Raw genomic sequence first — 20,375 nt, 5'->3', positions numbered from 1 at the left:
TGGGTTTTGTTTTATTAAGTTGGCAATCAACATAAACTAAGAAAAGGAAAAATAAAGGATCCAGTACTACTGTACGTAGAGATGTTGGAGATAGTAGTGAATGAGAATTTTGAAATCTTCAAAGTAAGAAAATCAAAGTGCTTTCTCATTTGATTCTCTGTAATACATTTCACTTCGTAATTGATGGTCCTGCTGCCCACATTACATATTCTAAAAGCATCCTTAATGGGGGCTTTATCCTCCATGAGGCTACCATATTTGTAGCTCTGATGAAAAGTTTCATCCTCAATGGGCCGGAAAATGGGGCTATATCCACCACAAGGGTTAGCAACTTCAATCCTTGGTAGCATAAAAAAGTAGGGGGACCACACCAAATTGAGGGTCTAGTCTTGGTTTTTGTTTAGAAATGGGTGAGCCCCATTTTTAATTCCAAAAAATGATTTTAAGGGTTTATTTTTCAACCGTTTAGGATTTTAAGAGTTTATTTTCATTTGTTTGTTTGATTAAAAAAACATATACAAACAACGACTATTTTTTGTGTTATTGATTAGAAAAAATGTTGTGTTCGTGTTTAATTTTCTAGAATGAAAAATTCATAAAAAAATTTGATGAAATTTAACATTGGTAGTTTAGAGACCTAAACCGAAAATATAAACAAATAACATAACTAAATTGTGATAAGATAATCCAATCCAATGATTGTTATGAAATGAAAATCTTGTTTGATTTCGGAGAATGTGTCAATCAGAGAAATAAACCAATAGTTGTTATGAAATGAAATCTTATCTTATCTTATCTTATCTTATCTGATTTCATAGAAACAAACCAACATATGAGATTGTGATAAGATAATCAAAACCAATGATTGTTATGAAACGAAATCTTATTTTGTCTGATTTCATATAAACAAACCAACATATGAGATTGAGATAAGAGATCCTACAACGATGCATAAGTGATGAAATCTAACTTTGTCAGAATTTGAATATTTTTAGGTTAAAAAGTTCATAAATTAAAATTTAAGATAACATGTCCAAAAATCAAGTTTAGAGAAGTTAATACAATAATAAATTTACCGCGTAATCAAATTACTACATAATAAAATATATAGCCTCATATAGAGCCTGAAAGATATATGCCTCTTATTAGGAGAGATTCTTTTTTTAGAGCCGCTAAGATTCCTTGGAGCTCTAAATTGGGTTATATTCACCACTTTTCTAACCTCATATAGAGCCCCTCATTGGGGATGCTTTAACAAGATAAGAGTACCCAATAATAATAGATGAACTCTCAAAAAAGTACACATTTATATATATATAAGATTAATTTGAAAAAAAAGATTATCTATAGTTTGGCAAAGAACATGATAACATTATATATGCTTATACTTTCGTCGTCGTGCATGGAAGAACCCTAGTTAGTAATTAATGCGCATGCAAGCCCTACCTTTTGATCGATATCTAAGATATATATATTATATATAGGAAACTGCTATTTTAATTAGTACGTACAAAAAAGAAAGACTGTAGTATTAATTAACAATGAAAAAAGAATTTCAGTAACAACATCAACTACAAGAAAATACAAAACTACAAACACAAAGTACAAGATTATTAAGCCTACGAGACCACCAAGAGATTTTACATGATATCACTGATGTCCAAAGTACTCTCTGGGATTTCAAACTTTAACCAGCTGCTGCAATAGCTTTCCTTCTCATCCTCTGTGCTGCTGTTTATGTATGTACCTGATGAATTCAAAGGAGTCGGGCTCGAATAAGGCGTTGACATAACTGAATCGAAGCTGAAATCGTGGTTCTTGTTGTAGTTAAAAGATTGGAAATATGAATTTTCCGGAAAATCAGGACCAGGGTTACCAGAAGTAGTACTGCAAGGCACATAGTTTGCTTGGGAGACAGCTGTTTGATGATGATCGGCACTCAAATTCGGGGGGACTATGTTTTCTTGGGAAAGGGGGCAGCTCAAGTTGGTTATGTTTGGTGAGAAACCTTCCACATTGATCTGTTGCATCAGATGTTTTGCCATGTCAGCAGAAAAGTCTCCCCCTTGGATGAGATTTTGAAACTGATCATTGGATTGTAAAGGTGGGAGAACTTGATTATTTTGTTCCTGAGAATTGGAAATCTGGTTTTGATGGAGATTATAATTTTGGGAACACATTTCCGGGTTTGCTTGTTTGATTGATAACAGACTTGTTGCTAGCCTTAACATTTCTGGATTAACAAGTGGTTGTTGCTGATGGGTACTATTCAACAAGTTTGACAAATTGAGTAGTGCAGCAGCTGGGTTGTTGCACACATATGAGCTGAGAATTGAGGACAGATCAAGAAGATCGATGCGTGGAGCATGAGTCACGGGATCAATTCCCATTCGAAGGAGCCTTTTTCGGATGTGCGTGTTCCAGTAGTTTTTTATTTCATTGTCTGTCCTTCCTGGCAAGCGAGCAGCAATAGCTGACCACCTAACATTATTGGAAAAAGAAAATTGATCAGAAGATGTAATATAATTATTAATTACAAATCATTTTGATTTTGGGAGGTCAGAAACCCTAAAATACTTCAACAATTTGTTTAGCAATTTGTACGGTTAATTAAATTTCAATTAAACATAAGCTTACTTGTTTCCAAGGATGCTATGTAGTTGGATTATAGTCTCTTCTTCTTCAAAGGAGAACCTTCCTCTCTTTATATCAGGTCTAAGGTAGTTAGTCCATCTGAGGCGGCAACTCTTCCCGCATCTCTGGAGTCCTATACAATTTTTCACAACAAATCATTAATTAAGCTGATAGTTTAAATCTCATCGATGACAGTTTGTTTATTATTAACAAAAGAAAAAAACAACTGTTTGATGAACATTGTGTATACCTGCATTCTTTGGAAGGTTTCTCCAATTTCCAGGTCCATGCTTCTGAATATAATTCACTAGCATGGCATCTTCTTCAGTTGTCCATGGACCTTTCTTGAGTCCATTTTTATCACAGCAAGGAGCTCTTCCCATATTTGCAGTGGTACAGTTGGTTCTGTTATCTAACTTGATGTGGAGGTGGAGGATGAGTTTCCAAAAGTACTTACTAGGATAGAAAAGGGTACTTTGTGACTTTAGAATCAGAAAGCAGTTTAAGTTGCTGATCAAAAGGGAAAGATGAGGCCTTTATATAGTGGAAAGGGGTGAAGTTTGAGAAACATTTTTGAAGTCAAAAGGGATTTGGCCCCGGCCTGAGGACACATGTCCATTTATCTGCAGTACAGGGAATATGAATGCAATATGTATAATATTTAGTTATGTCATAAGCCCACGTTAAAAAAATAAATAGAAAAAGAAAAAAAAAAAAAGAATGAACCCAAGTAAATTAAGAGAGTCATGCTTGGATATAATTGTGCCCGAGAAGTCACAGCAGATAATACTACAAACTACGCTTTTGGGTTTTAGCCTTATGGGGTTGACCTTTTTATCTTTTTCTCCATCATTAAACCCAAATCTTGTAGTTTGTTAAAGTAGTGCTCATGAAAAGGATAGGACGGTAAGGTTGTTAGATCTGCTGATCAACAACAAGAAAAGCTTGATCGACCTTCTGTTTTTTGCAATTTCGTGTTTCTTTAAGTGTTTGATCCTTTTCTATCAACTTTCTGATTCTGAGATTACTTGCTCATGAAGGCTAGGAAGGCAAAGCTTATTAACTTTATTTACGTCGGGCTATCATCAGCATGGTCAATGATGCTAGCTCCTAGATCCACAATTATTTATGTCTAATTAATCAAAATACATTTTTATTTGTTGTGTTAAAATACATTATATATATGAAAGGGAAGAAAGCGAAACCCTTGATCGATGTTGCGTTTTTTTTTTTTTTTGTCATGATAATATTGAATATTTTGACCATCTTTTAAAACATTGTCATTTATTTCTAAAAGTGCAGTTAATTTCTTGATTGGTTGGAATCTACAATGAATAATTGAAAATAACTTCTCTACTTGGTCCTACAACAATTGACAAAATTTCAGTTGTATGTTGACATATTTAGGAACATACGGTAATGTTTGCCATGTTTTAAGATTGATTGATTGGAACCTAACCTTTTTGTGTGTTTCGTTAACCAAAGAAAACAGAAAGAAAAAGAACTACATTCGAACAATTTGTGTCCATACTATCCTATCACTATACTCGAAAAAACCAACATGCATTTGTATCTCTTCGTCTCTATTTCTCTATGGAATCTACATATGTATGCCATTTTTATCATACGGGTAGAAGAAATTTGAACATAAAATGCTCGTTGGATTCATTTTGAGAAATTTTAACTTATTGTTAAAATTTCTCTACATTTGAAACGTATTGCTCTTGTTGGCTATAATATACTTATAATTAGATGATATATCAACATTCTATTTTACATATGACGGACTATAGGTGACAACAAATCCATAAATTGAAAAAAAATTTGGTCAAAAATGATAAATCTTGAAAACTCACAAGTGATGGTCTATTTGAATGAATAGAGTATTCCTCTTCAACTCACCGTATTTAGTTTCAAACCCTCTAATTCTTGTAATATAGATAAATTTAGTTCTAGTTATCTTATTATTTGTGAAAATAAAGTCTTGAAATTAAAAGTTCAAGATGAGTTGAAGATGATGTGTCGTCTTTGTTCACACATGTTACACCTCGTTGCTAACTTTCCAAGCTGGAACGTATTCTAAAACACACCATTAAGATGAAGCCACATAGCAAGGTATACTTCCTACTTTCCAACAATAAAGTCAACCCATATCAAAGCCATCTCAAAACTGACAAATGTCCTCTGTGCGTAGAGTTTCTGTCATCTGCGCGCAGTAGCATTGTAAGGGCAAGGTACTCTCTCTCCATCTGCAAAATCAAATGAGTCATTGAAAATCAGGTGCTACAGTCCATCCACCTCTATCTAACATTACCCGAATTGGTCAAATACTATCTTATAATATTTATCTACTAAGATTTTGCATCGAGAGGTCAAAATGCTGCTGCAGCTTTCTTGCTTGTTTCACTTTGCTTTGCAGTTTTCACTATCTTTCTTCTTTCTTCCCAAAAGCGAAAATCTAGAAGAATATGAATATCGATCTGCTGTTTTTCTACCCCTTAAAATATTCGTATGTAACTATATAAGGATCATTTGTTCAAATATATGATATCAGCCGTTGAATTTCAAAGAAGAAGCTGCTAGTTCAATTCAGCTCATACCTTACAATATTATAGTACATGCCTCATAATAAAATAATTTTAAGCAAATCATAATTTTATCTTTGTCCCCTGTTTGGTGTCTATTAGACATACATGTTAGCCATCACTTAATTTAATTTTTATTTAGATTAGAGGTCGATCGAGCTTTCAATCACACGTTTATGGCCGCAGACATGTGCCCGAAACTGATTTCATCAATTCGGCCAGATCATGCATACCTATGTATCATAAATCCATATCTGTGGTCCTGGAAAGTTTTCCAAGTCGTCCTTCGTCACTAGAATTGCTTTAAAGGGTTTACGATCATGAACTTGATGCATGCCTTATACTAGACGTACACATTATACCAGTTTAGGTAATTACTTGTCACAAATCTAGGGTTGGTAAATTATACTATAACAAATTTGGTAGTTAATTAATTGTATCGTATGATCGTTGATAGCTAACTTTTGTTGATGTGTGGCCTTCAAAATTCCCAACAAACTTTGAATATATATCAACTGGTTCTCCTCATCTTGTATCTTCTGAGGGCATGATCGATTTAGGGTTTTTAAATGAGAAATGTGATCTAAGTTTTGTGGACGTAATAGAGTCACAGGTCGATCCCTGAATTTTCTATACATCCATGCACATTATTTATACGTAGTTGTTGTGTATGACAGTATGAAATCTAAAGTTGTATACTACAAATTTGAGGATTGAATAATTACAGAGATTAATATACAGAGAATCTGCATGAAGAGTTGACCCCCCTCATGAGGCCTCAGCTGTTGTCACTTGTAAACACGTGGATTAGAATTGTGGTACCAAAATTGTATGCAATGCATGGCAAAATTACACGCAACTGATCGAAGTTAGTGGTTGTTCTGGTGTTGATCAACCTTTTTAATTTTTTTTTTGTTGGCCACTGTGCTGTTCCTTCAAATATATTTTGATGATGTGGACAGTGACATCATAGATATATAATTGATTATATTAATGCATGGGATTAGTGGTGTGCGCATGCAGGGAAAATCTGAGTATTATACAATAATATGTATGCGATACGGGGCCTTGCAAATTATTAATAGTCTAAGAAAATGTATGAGATGCATGGGATTGTATTTTAATCTCTCATTATTGCCTTTCACATAATTCCTTCCTTTTTTTATTGGCTTCAATATGCTCGCACTTTTATCGACTTTTTCTTTTGTTTTTTGGTTTCCATAGTGGCATGCTGAATGAATGGAAGCTGGTCTGTGTCCAACCTCTTTTTTGTTTTCATTCACTAGGCTCTGTCTTAATAATTGGTTAAGCTAAGCTCAAATATTTTTTTTTTGAACAAACAATATTAGTTAAGCTCAAATATTAGAGAACAAAGATTTAGTATTTTATTATGCATTTAGCATCTGAAGCCTTTTTTGTCGGAAATATTGCAGAAATTGGTCAAAATGATTATTTTACAAGTCTCAATGAAATTATTTGGTTTTCACATACTTTCAATATCAAATCGTGTAGTGAATACTTGATTGTTATGTCACCGGTAATTAATGTAGGACAAGATATAGGTCAATGCCGACAAAAAAATAATTAAAATGTTTCAATTTCTGGAAAAGAAGAATTAAAGTGGGAAAATACTGGGTTCAATCGATATGAGGACAAAAAATATTCTGGTGTTAGAATTGGGCGTATAACAAGTCAGCTTGGAATAAATTTCGGATCCCTCTACTCGTTCTGCATCAATTGGCAATCAATCGTGGGAGCAGCAACACCCTAAGCGACATTTTTTTTATGTTTAATTTACTATTATTAAGGGGAGGGGGAGGGTTCGAGCCTATTACATTAATTTAGGAGAGGGGAAGTTTCAAATCCGAGACGCATGAGTATAAACTCAACATCCTATCCACTAGGATATCGGACCATATACAAGCAACGTTGTTTGTAAGGGAGTACGAAATATTGAAGATGAACACGGTATGAGATTCGCCCACAACTGACATCATCTATTGATGTTGAAGGTAATTCTATTTTCCTGGGAAGTGATTCCATTGAAGATTTTCTCTTGTGGGTCTTTCAAGACACAACAAATTCCGGAAAGGAGGATGGTGAAAATGGTTGCTTCTTGTTTAGATGGTGATGTGCGGTTATGGTGGGATCAAATACAAGGGGCTAGGCAACAACTAGGTAAAAATTCTATCAAAACTTGGCATTGGTTGAAATAACTAAGGGTTAAATAATTCTTTCTCGATTTCTATAAATTGTATTTAGAAATGATGGGTCAAGCGATCATTAGAAAAGAAACTAAAATGATGGAGACTGATATTTCATCACACCAAGAAATGGTGGAGATCAAGGTGGAAGAAAAAAAACAAGTAATTTGGCTTGTTGAGAATCTTGTTGTAGGAGATCTCCCAAAACATGACAACTCAACAAGTGGAGACTCAAGAAATTCAAGGTATGGGTGATTCTAAATGTTTATGGCTATGAAGAATCAACAATCTAATAAATTGGAGTTAAATTCCATTGTTGACCAAACAAGAACATTGGGGAAGGAAAAATATTTTGATTATTGATTGGCATATTTTAATCTTGTTTATGGAATTAATTTTGTGATTATTTCACCTAAGTACACTGAAAGTTGGGGTTTCTCGAGTTGAAGAATTTATTTGCTTTACAAGGGAGTTGTAGTCTATTGCTATCAAGATCATTTCAAGTGGAGGAATCAGATGTAAGACAAGATATGGGTCAAATATGATGGAGAAATATAAAGAAAATAAAATGTTTCAAATTTTGGAAAAAAATTGAAGTTGGAAAATATTGAATTCAATCAATATGGTGATAGAAAAGGCTGCAAGAAATATTTTTGTGTCAGAATTGGGCGCTCGTTCTTTAAGAGAATTGCGAGCAGAACAAGACTCATGATTATACTGGGTCCCCTTTGTTTAAGGCCATCCAAAGTTTTAGACTTCTAAAACTACAAAATAAAGTTTGCAATAAATTTCGGACTTTTTAATTTTCGTCTAAATTCATGTTGTTTAATTTCCTAAGGCTCATGAGCTTCCCCAGTGTTGTGCTTATGTCTTTTTAAGTCGATTGGCTCCCAATGTAATTCATCTTTCAATCATTAACCAAACAAACTTTTTGAGATTTATCTCAAAAACTGGGTGGACTCCAGAATTTTTCTCTTCAAAGAATTACGCTTGTAATCCTTTAGCTTCATGCTACGTCAATATTTAATATTGGTCAACAAAAATTGAGAGTTAAATTATAATCATTTTAGCCAATTTTTTCAATATATTTCATTAAGAACATGCAGAGACAAGACGCATCAGAAACAAGCCTCAATTCAAGCATATTAAGGTCCACAAAATAGGAATCCAGAGGTGCTAAAATAGTCATAGAAGCATAGAACCCACAAATAGGCCTATCAAATAACAAACCAGACTAGAAACATAAGGCAATGACCCTAAACATTAAGCCCAACAAAGAGGCATAAAAACCCTTATCCTAACAGCCACTGCTATGAAGTTCGTCGCATCAACCACCATGAGGCACTAACGACAGCACCATAACAGCGCCCAAGCCCCCATACATATAAAAATCCTAAGAAAGCAAAACCCAGAACCACACTCCATTCAAGGAGATGATCCAAAAGGATCATGCTCAAATGCCCCCAAGAAATATTGCATGACTGATTATTTTTTTGTACCTCTGTCACACACTAAAATTTATCTCAAATGTAAATGAAATTAAAGTATCCATATTTTAGCGGAAAATTCGCAGACCTTGTTCAAACAAAGAAGTAAATGCATCCATTGTAGCCCTTGGTAGCGCCAAGCCAACCTCAATGCCGTCCTCCTCCTCATCTCCACTCTCTGCAAGAGAAAAAACTGTTGAATTAACAAAGTGAACCACCTCCACTTTCTTTGCTCTTCCCCATCCAAAATCAGTCCCATAAACTCCCAACGTTGGCGATCTAGCAATGGCTACACCACTTTCTGCTACAACTAACTTCCCTCGAGACGGAACCATCCTCTTTAACCCTCAAGATCTCCATTTTTCAGCTCAAAAATTGCACCCTCCAAGGCCTTCACGGCCTTAACAATCCCATACTCGCCACTATCTCTCGCTCTTTCTCTGCCACATAACATGCTGACAAGCAGTTTCCGAAATAGGTGATGGGCACTGGACTTTGAAAGAGGCTTCGGATATCTGCTGCAAACCTTATGCGTAAGAGGTCATCACCCTTCATTGAAGTCACCGCTGTTTCTCTACCATCTAGTGCCTTCATCAAGCACACCCACACAAAACCACATGTGACTACAAATTTTGTCAACCGCTTTGGGGTTGGTTCATTGTAATTCTTGCATTTAAGTCAACACAAACTGTTTCAGGGCTTGAATATTTTCTCTTCCTAGTACAAATGTTGCACGAAAATTGTCTACGAAAATGGAAGAAGGCTTGCCCTTGTCATGATTTTTCCATGTTGATCTCAAACCGATGTATTGATTGAACAAAATCGGCTCATAATCTTTTGGGGTTCTGATCAAATCTCTATCATAGATAGGAGGTGATTCATGTATACAAGATAAGTCTCCTCCTGACTTATAAACGGAAGCCCAACATTTCATGAAATGATTAGCAGTCCGTCCATCCACAACGTGGCGATACGCTATGGAAATGCATAAGCCAGAGTTTGGGGAAATTGTTGCTTGTAATGCAAGAATAGGAAGTACAAATGTGGTTGTGTCATTGGAATTGGAATAAGAGTCCAAATTATTAAAATTGGGCAAATGGGGAACAAGGTGATGGAATTCTTGGATATGTCTTAGGTGGTTGCCTATAAGATGGGCGAAGTTGGCAGTGGACTCAACAATGGTGAATTTGACAGAAGACTCGTTGGCGGTGTAGTGGGTGTAAGGCATGGGGGGAGGAGGGGGACAAGTGAGGTTTCCAGAGAGCGGGAAGAAGTGCTGGAGAGTGAGGGAGAGAGAGTGTTTAAGTGATGGAAGGAGAATTTGTATGAAATGGTGAGATAGGTGGGGGGATTCATAGAAGTAGAGGCGTTGGACAGGTTGTAGCAAGCCAAGCCAAGGTATGTCCAAAAATATGAGGGGAAGAGAGGTTGTAGGAACTGAATCTTTTGGTGGAGAGACCTTGCGTTGCTCTAAGACCTTAAATGTGCAAGCCATTAGACTAGCTTAGGAAACAATACTACAAATCAAAGTAATAAAGAGTTATTGTTCACCCAAAAAAAAAAAAAAGAGTTGAAATATTTATAAACACAAATTTCATCTTGCCAAGATAACATGAATTGCATAAATTCTTGATTTCATATTGTGTCATGGGAATCAAATGACAGTCAGATTATGGAAGTGGATAGGTTGGTACAAATATATACCCTATATTTAAGGTCACTTATGTTTAATGCCTTTCAAACTCTTGATTTTACATTTGGGATACTACTTGGGTACTCTCTAGGGAGGGAAAAGGATCATCGCGGAATCCTTTTCTTGGGAATCCTAAGAATCTCGTGATCGTGTCTGTTCATCGTACATCGTGCGATAAAAAATCATTTAAAATTTAAATATAAATAGTACTTAACCAAAATTGACCACACAATGTACGATGAACAGACATGATCACATGATCCCTAGGATTCCTAGGAAAAGAATCCTCGCTAGATCCTTTTCCCTTCAGGGAGTACCTAATTTACTAACCATCCTACATGGCCCAATAAATTTAAAACACCTAGCATTTTAACTCTCTTCTAATATTTTTCTATCTCTGTAACCAAACACATTTTGTACCCGAGACCAAACACCTCTCTTCTTCTCCATCTTCTTTCCTTGCCCAGCCCATTCCTTCTCCTTCTCCGGCAACCATCTCCATGCCTTCTTACTTCACCTTTGTTGATACCATGGCAGATCCACCAAAGGTTCTCCGTCTTCCCAACCACCCATGTCTCTTATCCTTTGTCATCAAAGGTTCTCCGTCTGTTATAGGTTGACTAATTTTTTTTTTTTTTTTGTCCAATTCACTTGCTTTTTTTATGGTCAAATCGAAATCACTTGCTGATCGAAGAGCATGGAGTTCAGATTGACGGAGGAGGGATGGATAGAGTGGAGGTGTGTCTTTTTTGTTGACAGTTGGAAGAGTAGGGCTAACGGTTGGAGAAAGGAGCGGAGATGAAGTCGACGATTGGAGGTGTTGAGCCATATATTTTCATAGAGAAAATATATTAGCAAGTTTTATAAAAATGGGGACACTTTATTAAAAAAAAAATAGCAGTCCAAAACGTGGACCGACTAGAAATAAGGTTGATATATATATATATATATATATATAAAAGGACAGAAACAGTCCACAAACCACAAAAATAGAGTTCTTGTCTATCCAGAACTCTCCTAAGCTCTCACGTTCTCAACGCAGTAAAGTGATAGCCTTCCTCAACTTCCCCACACCCCGGGAAAGTAGAACATGTTACAAAAAATAGAAGAAGTTAATGAAACTACTCCTTGTGTCTATAAAAGGGGGAAGGCACACGGAGAGTGGAAGGGGGAAGAGTAACCAGAAAACGCTGCAGAAATTGAGAAGCACACGGAGAAGAAATCGACAAAAAAAGAAGACAAGCAGCAAAAGAAAGAGAAAATGAACATCAACAAGAAGCCAAAGAAAGAGAAGAAAGCTTAAAAAGGTATTACATTTTTATAATGGATACTTGATTTTTATTGGGAAGTTCCTGTCGTCTTTTGCAAAAAAAAAAAAAAAAAAAGAGGAGGTTTCCTCTTCTTCTTGTTTGACCTAAGCAAAGAAGTTGGTGGTGGAAACATGCACCACCAATTTGTAAGAGTATAACTGACTGCATGTATAGAACCACATACATATATGAACATGCATACATGAGAGAAGTGAGTGCTTACCTGAGGAAGAGCTCGACATTTCTGCAGAATGATGAAAAGAGATCTTCTACACTCAGCAGCCTAAAGTTCTTGCTAGAATAGGGTTCGCACGTAATGGAAGGAATACTGTGAGTGCATGGACCTCCTAATATATAGCTAATCATCCTTGATATCAGGCCTATCAACTGATACCCGGATATTATTAGGGTTTCACAATAGTCCTACTTGCTGTTGAATTCTTTGTCAAAACGTGATAAGGTTTACCAATAATAGTTGCATATTAGGACTCTTAATCTCAGCCAAGTAATAGCTTAATCTTCTCCACGTGATAACCCATAACCGAAACATAGGTTAGAGTGAGAAACAGAAGTCGTTCTCCTTGACACTCACAAACTTACATTCTCCCACTTGAGTGTCCAAGAAGAACGACATTACTTTGATCGAGATTAAGGTGATCACTAGTCCATAGTAACTGCAAGTTTACCTTTAACAACCTGTCACTCATAGCTTTAAATACTGAACCATAAACACAGTATGTAATTCCTTCTACATGTGCGTTTTATCGTCACAAGCATTCAAACTATGAGCACTGTGTTGTTTGACAAAATTCAAAATACTTCAGGTTGATAAACAAAATTCAACTCCTGAACCGAGCCGCGTGCTAACACATGGCTCATATAATTTCAATAAGATAGTTATGAGCATAAAACATCATGAAAACATCCAATTAGCAAGAAACATAACGAAACAATGAGTGAGTTACTACTTCCACTTATTAACAGAACCAAGTGGAATATATTACTCCCACTCATCAACAGAATCAAAATCTTCTCGCATACCCATGTTGTGAACATGTTTCTTGAACACTCCCACTGGTAAGCCTTTAGTCATTGGATCAGCTATCATGGCATTAGTTCCTATATGAACTATGTTGATCAGCCCTTTTCTGACTTCATCTCTTACACGCAAGTACTTAATATCCATTAGTCTGCAAGCAATGGATCTCTTGTTATTTCTGGAAAAGAAGACTGCAGCCTTGTTGTCACAAAAAATAGTGATAGGTCTTTCTATCGAGTCCACAACCTTTAGTCCCATAATAAAGTTCCTCAACCAGATTGCTTGTTTGGTGGCAGTATAACAACCAATAAACTCTGCCTCCATAGTTGAGGAAGCAATCACCTTTTGCTTGGAACTTTTCCACGAGATGGCACCATCAGCAAGAAGAAAAACATACCCACTTGTAGATTTTCTTTCATCCACACAGCCAGCTAAGTCTGAATCCGAGTATGCAACCATTTTTAACTGTTCAACTTGTCGATACACTAGTGTCAGGTTTCTAGTTTTCTTTAAATACCTTAGTACTTTCTTAGCTGCAGTCCAGTGAGTATTCCCAGGGTTAGATTGAAAACGCCCTAGGACACTGACTGCAAATCCCAGATCAGGCCTAGTGCAAACTTGGGCATACATGATGCTGCCAACAAGTGAAGCATAAGGCTTATCCTTCATCTCATTCTTTTCAAGATCATTTTTGGGACATTGATCAGTGCTTAGCTTATCCCCTTTTGCAATTGGAAGCTCGCCACCTGCGCATTTCTCCATATTAAATCTTTTCAAGATTCTGTCAATATAAGTCTTCTGTGATAATCTTAGCATTCTCTTGGATCTATCTCTCTCTATTTCAATACCAAGAACAAAATGTGCCTCACCAAGATCTTTCATATCAAAACTCTCAGTCAACATGCCTTTGGTTGTGTGTAGAAGATTTGAATCGGAGCTAGCTAATAGAATATCGTCAACATATAGTACCAAGAATATAAATTTCGAGCCACTGACCTTGAGGTATATACAGTCATCAATTTTGTTTTCTTCAAAACCAAAAGCAGCAACAACTTGATCAAACTTAATGTACCATTGCCTGGATGATTGTTTTAAGCCATAGATAGATTTGTTGAGCCTGCAGACCATGGACTCCTTCCCTTCCTCCACAAAACCTGGTGGTTGAACCATTACTATTTCTTCGAACAAATCTCCATTAAGAAATGCGGACTTTACATCCATTTGATGTAATTCCAGGTTGAAATGAGCAGTTAAGGCCATAATCACCCTTAGAGAGTCTTTGGATGAAACTGGAGAGAAGGTTTCATTATAGTCAATGCCTTCTCTTTGTGTAAAACCCTTAGCTACGAGCCTAGCTTTATGTCGTTCAACCTTTCCCACTGCATTTCTTTTGGTTTTGAAAACCCACTTGCACCCAATGGGTTTGGCATTGCATGGAAGTGGCACCAACGTCCAAACTTTATTCTTTTCCATAGCTGCAAGTTCTTCAGCCATTGCAGCCTGCCATAATTCTGCTTTTGAGCTGTTGACAGCTTGATGAAATGTGATGGGATCGTCTTCATCGCCAATGTTGTATTCAGTCTCTTGTAAATAGACAAAATCTGGGAGAATCACAGGCTTTCTTTGCCTATTAGACTGTCTTAAGGGCAGCTGCACTTGATGTAGAGACTGATCAACATCGGGGTCAGGAATTTGTTACTCAGGCACTGGTTGTTCAGTATCATAATTGTCCACCGGTGGCTGGGCAGGTTCTGGAATGAACGTGGTATCTTGTGATTGAGCATTTGGAAGAACAACTGGAAGGGAATACAAGCTTCCTTGGTCAACAAGCAACGGTGCATGCATGGTTGCTGAAGCTTGATCACAATCATCTCCAATCTCTTCAAAATATGTGTTGTTATGTTGCACAATACCTTCTTCTAAATCCTCAATGAACTTTGCATTGTTGGTTTCTTGTATTCTAGTGTGGGAATCCGAACAATAGAATTTGAAGCCTTTAGACTTCTCAGCATAGCCAATGAATCTGCAACTTACAGTTCGAGGATCTAATTTTCTTTCTTGAGGGTTGTAAAACCGAGCCTCAGCCCTACATCCCCAGACATGGAAATGGTTGAAGCTTGGCTTCCTACCTGTCCAAGCTTCGAAGGGTACAACTTGGACAGATTTGCTTGAGACCCTATTCAGTGTATAGTTGGTTGTTTTGAGTGCTTCTCCCCAGAGAAAAATTGGAAGTTTGGACCTTGAAAACATGGATCGAACCATGTCTTTCAGAGTCCTATTTTTCCGTTCTGCCACGCCGTTTTGATGCGGAGTGCCTGGAGTAGTATACTGTGCAACGATTCCTGATGCTTCAAGATATTGTGCAAAGGCTCCCTTGTGTTGTCCAGTCTCTGTAAACCTGCCAAAATACTCACCACCCCTATCCGATCTCACAATTTTAATATTCTTCTCAAGTTGTTTTTCAACCTCATGTTTATATATTTTAAAACAGTCAAGAACAGAAGACTTTTCAGCTATGAGAAAAATATAACAGTATCTTGAAAAATCGTCAATGAAGGTGACAAAATATGAGTTACCACATATGGTTTTATTTGGGAAAGGGCCACAAACATCGGTGTGTATTATTTCTAAAAGCTGGTTACTTCTTGTGGATCCTAATTTTCTGGTATTGGTCATTTTCCCTTTAAAACAGTCGATACAAGTAGGTAAACTTCCATAATCAAGTTTTGGTATAAGATTTTGTTTTGATAAAATCACAAGTCTTTCTTTGGATATGTGACCGAGTCTTTTATGCCAAAGAGTGGGAGAATCATCACTTTGAAATAATCTTTTGGAACCAATGTGACAGACAGTAAAACATTCATGTAAATAATCACATTGAAGCTGCCACATATCAACTTGAAGAGAAGCATATCCGAGCAAGGTATCCAATTTATTTGAATGAAAAAGTCTTACACTTTCATTGTCACCAACAAAAGTATAACCTGATTTGACTAACTTAGAAGCTGAAATCAAATTCCTTCTCATAGAAGGTACATAGAGTACTGGACTTAAAAATAAAATGAAACCAGAAGAAAGCTTTAATGAAACACTGCCAATGGACTCGACTGCTACCTTGCTCCCATTCCCAACGAAAACATTGTAAATCTCATTATTTTTCTCCTTTAGTTTTGAGAAGCCCTGCAAGGTATTCGTAATGTGAATTGAACAGCCAGTATCAAACCACCAACTAAAAGGAGGAACATAAATCAAGTTGGACTCGAAACAAACAAAAACATTTATTTCATTACCTTTCTTAACCAGCCAGTTTTTAAAACCAGTGCAATCTTTCCTTAGATGGCCGACTTCTTTGCAGAAATAACAAGGCTTAAGAGCTTCAGTTGTGACTTTAAATTTTTGAGATCGTTTAAGAGGGTTAGTATTTTTAAAAGAAGAAAAGGTTGAATTTTTCTTCTGCTTACCAGCAGTCATAGATGACTGATCAACAGCCACATGTTTGCCCTTTGCATTGTGAACAAAGTTCACAGTCTCAATTTTATCAGTTGACAGCCTCAACTCTTCCTGTGCACACATGGAAATTAAGTCATCAATATCCCAGGTTGCTTTCTGAGTGTTGTACGACACCTTTAGCTGGCCATACTGTGCAGGCAAGGAATTCAGTGCCATATGCACCAAAAACTGGTCTGTCAATGGATGCTCCAGTTCTTTCAGCTTTTGTGCGATGTCTGACATTTTTAGAATGTGTTCTCTCACACTCCCAACACCGTCGAACTTCATGGATGTCAATTTCGTGAGAAAATTTCCAGTTTCAGCCTTTTCAGATTCCTTGAACTTGTTCCCTATGGCGTCAAAGAATGTTTTTGCACTGTCACTCTTTGGAATGCCACCTTTCACGCTGCTTGTCATGGACCTTCTCATAATCATAAGGGCCATCCTGTTTGCCTTCTCCCATTGAGCAGACTTCGACTTTTGTTCTGCTGTGCTTTCAACAGTCAGTGCAGCAGGCTTGTCCTCCCTTAGAGCCAAGTCAAAATCCATCATGCCAAGGGCTATCTCCAAGTCCTCTTTCCATTTCTTGTAATTGGAACCCGTTAGGGTTTCAATGTTAGAAAAGTTGAGAGAAGTCATGGCTGCATCAACCATAATTATATGTTACTTGTTCTCATAAGCTCATCATTAAGAGTCCAAAATATGAACAATTAATGGCATCGTAAAACATATAATACCAGTCACATCTTTAGATCGAAAACTGATTATATTAGGATTTGCACAATTGAAATACAAGGTTTCACATTCGCTAGGCAATTTTAACACTTTTGAGCAGATAAAATTGCTTGGATCATGATTGTGCATTTCACTTATACACCAATTAAACATGACTGAATACAAGAATTCTTTAGAATTATCTCAAAATATATTCACCATCAGTTTAATCATTATGTTCAGCATGAACAGATACTAGAATACATGATTCAAACACTTTTGAGTCGAAATTGATCATGATTCACAAAATGGTTTGTATGTAAAGTCATTAGTGATAGTAACCTTTAGTTCTTCAAGTACCGGAGATTCTTCTTCATTTTCTGAGGAATAAACTTTGCAGAACATACATACATACATATATATATATATATATATATATATATATATATATGTTTATGTGTGCGTCTATGTATAAGTGAAACATGGATGCGAGTTGAATAGACTAACATACAATGATAATCATCAATAAAACATCAGTTTCAATATGCGGAAGACTTTTATCAGGATCACAACTTGTTTAATCAGGGTCTTGCGTAAGGATTCTAAACATGACAGTGATTGCTCTGATACCACATGTAAGAGTATAACTGACTGCATGTATAGAACCACATACATATATGAACATGCATACATGAGAGAAGTGAGTGCTTACCTGAGGAAGAGCTCGACATTTCTGCAGAAGGATGAAAAGAGATCTTCTACACTCAGCAGCCTAAAGTTCCTGCTAGAATAGGGTTCGCACGTAATGGAAGGAATACTGTGAGTGCAGGGACCTCCTAATATATAGCCAATCATCCTTGATATCAGGCCTATCAACTGATACCCGGATATTATTAGGGTTTCACAATAGTCCTACTTGCTGTTGAATTCTTTGTCAAAACGTGATAAGGTTTACCAATAATAGTTGCATATTAGGACTCTTAATCTCAGCCAAGTAATAGCTTAATCTTCTCCACGTGATAACCCATAACTGAAACATGGGTTAGAGTGAGAAACAGAAGTCGTTCTCCTTGACACTCACAAACTTACACAATTCACATCGACCCCCCAAACCTGTCATTGGGCTTGCTCTTTCCTCCTCTCCACCAATGGAGACATTTGCCACCTTCTCCATCCTTGTCGCTGTCAACTCTTCCAGCCACGGAATACTCATTCTTCTTCTCCACCATTGAAGATATTTGCCGTCTTCTCCGCCAACAACAGCAAAGAAACCATCGCCTCTGCCACCAACAGCGACCATGTTGTGACTTCTCTGACTAGCAAGTTCATCCTGCCAACCATCGACATCCACGCTACAAATTCAAGTCGTCGATCACTAACACTTTAACAACACTAATGGAGACATTGCAGCATCGTCGCCGACGTTAAATGGAAGCCCAAAAGGATGTTGCAACGATGCTGCAGTCCTCCTCCCTCTGCCCAGCAAGTTCTTCTATACCGAGAAGAAAAATGAGCAGTCCGAGGCGCCTCTTGTCCCTGCTGTTAGTCCCATGAATTTCTTCGGGGTGGTCTAAACCACCCCGGAAGTTCCAATCAAATCTAAGTGATCGATGCTATTCATCGTCCATGCTCCGTCCCGAGAAGGAAGCCGTTTGTGGTCCTCCATCTCTACCACAACCTAGCCCCAACTAACTGCCACGAGTCCTTCCACACCTCCCATCGCAACATGGCCACGCTTCGTGGAGTCTGGGAATTCCATGACGCTGTTGGGCGCCGAAGTTGAAGGCACGCCCCCTTCGCAGTCCAAGAGCATGACAAAAAAGAAAAGACAGCAGCCATTTGTGACTTGGTGATTGCTACAACGCAAGACAACAATTATGCAAGGACGATGCTCGGAGGTGTGTTGTCAAAGGCGCATCAGCTATGTTTGAAAGGTGGTGTAGCTATGTTTGAGAAAAATATTTGTGTAAGACCTATAATCATAAAGGAAAGGTGGACCATACTTTTGTTCTTACTTTGACCAAGTGATTACAAACTCTACAAGAAGAAAAGCCTATGGTGGAAAGAGAAATCATGCAAGAAAAATGAAAGAGATAAGTTTTCAGCCTAACAAAATATGCAGGTAGAGAGATGACGAGCTAGTGAGAGCAATGAACAAAATGAGTGGAAGGCAAAGTCTGAAGCAAGGGGGATAATTACACTAAGCAAGCAGCCGTGCATCTTTCCTGGCCGTCTGCATCATTTGTTCCTTGTAAACGTGATTCAATTACTCTAACAGGAACATCTGATAAATCATCACTCATGAATCATGATTGTCTCTTCTCCGTTAAAGTGGGGTTTTGTGCAAGAAAAAAAAGAGTTTAAAACTTAAAAGGAAGATAAGAAGAGTTCCAGCCAAAAATACAAAAGAGGCTTTTGTTACATCAAAAGTAGAATTTAAAAATGTTGATGTGGTCTTCTTTCCTTGACAATGGGAAAGTCACTCACGTGGCAATCTAAAGAAAGCTATAACTCCCCATCCAAATTTATATGGGCTTTATAAATGACTAACCGCATGAATTTGAATTTGGGCCAAGTATTAAATGGAGAGGGGACGGTGTGTATTAAAATGAAAAGAAATATAAAGACAATGTCAACATTATGAAGACAATGTCGGCATCAAATTGGTGGATAAGCGTCACTTCAAATGTCGTGATGTGAACCATCTCAAAGCACAAAGCTCGGTGGGTTTATCATCTCAAATTAGTGGATTTATTCCGCGTCAAAATTTCAAATAGAACGAAGCCACGATAAGTTTCAAATGACACAAAGCTGCATCAAATCTAAATGGTACAAAGTTGCATTAAATACAAATGGCATGAAGCCGCTCCAAATTCAAATGACATTAAGCCGCGACAAGTCTCAAATGGCACGAAGCCAAAGGAAAATCTCAAATGGCATGAAGCCGTATCAAGTCTCAAATGGCACGAAGCTGCGTTTTGCTCCAATGGCTTAAAGTCCTCGCCCGCACGAGCTAAAATTGCATAAGGCAACAAATGCTCCAATGGCTCAAAGTCCTCGCCCGCATGAGCTAAAACTGCATAAGGTATCAAATGCTCGTTGCCTGCATAAGCTGAAATTGCACAAGGCATCAAACCCCAACAAATACATAAGGAACTATGAGTGACTTGATCCCTCAATGAGGGTACATAGACAATGTAGGGTTTGACCTAGGTGCAGT

General features: G+C 37.2%; 2 protein-coding genes and 1 pseudogene across 3 annotated transcripts; all 3 read right to left on the bottom strand.

Annotated features, from left to right (window-relative positions):
• Nucleotides 1-1,508: 1,508 nt before the first annotated feature.
• On the bottom strand, nt 1,509-3,230 carry LOC126610151 (transcription factor MYB41-like). 2 transcript variants are annotated; one of them, XM_050278134.1, is made up of 4 exons: nt 2,885-3,230; nt 2,638-2,767; nt 1,877-2,481; nt 1,509-1,747 (listed from the first exon to the last, which is right to left on the bottom strand). In XM_050278134.1, the coding sequence occupies exons 1-4, from the start codon at nt 3,015-3,017 to the stop codon at nt 1,641-1,643; spliced, it is 975 nt and encodes a 324-aa protein (XP_050134091.1). In that variant the 5' UTR covers nt 3,018-3,230; the 3' UTR covers nt 1,509-1,640. The 2 variants fall into 2 exon arrangements, with proteins under 2 accessions (XP_050134091.1, XP_050134089.1); XM_050278132.1 differs by having other exon boundaries at nt 1,509-2,481.
• Nucleotides 3,231-8,978: 5,748 nt separating this feature from the next.
• On the bottom strand, nt 8,979-10,458 carry LOC126611730 (coumaroyl-CoA:anthocyanidin 3-O-glucoside-6''-O-coumaroyltransferase 1-like; annotated as a pseudogene).
• Nucleotides 10,459-15,900: 5,442 nt separating this feature from the next.
• On the bottom strand, nt 15,901-18,455 carry LOC126611728 (uncharacterized). Its single transcript, XM_050280106.1, has 3 exons — nt 18,269-18,455; nt 16,243-17,082; nt 15,901-16,132 (listed from the first exon to the last, which is right to left on the bottom strand). Exons 1-3 carry the CDS (start codon nt 18,453-18,455, stop codon nt 16,104-16,106), a joined length of 1,056 nt encoding a protein of 351 aa, XP_050136063.1. The 3' UTR covers nt 15,901-16,103.
• Between the last annotated feature and the right edge of the window lie 1,920 nt (nt 18,456-20,375).

The sequence above is a fragment of the Malus sylvestris genome, chromosome 17 (assembly GCF_916048215.2).
Source record: "Malus sylvestris chromosome 17, drMalSylv7.2, whole genome shotgun sequence".
NCBI classification, from domain to species: Eukaryota; Viridiplantae; Streptophyta; class Magnoliopsida; order Rosales; family Rosaceae; genus Malus; species Malus sylvestris.
Note: the sequence above shows the minus strand (reverse complement) of the source record. Positions and strands in the feature narration are given on the sequence as shown.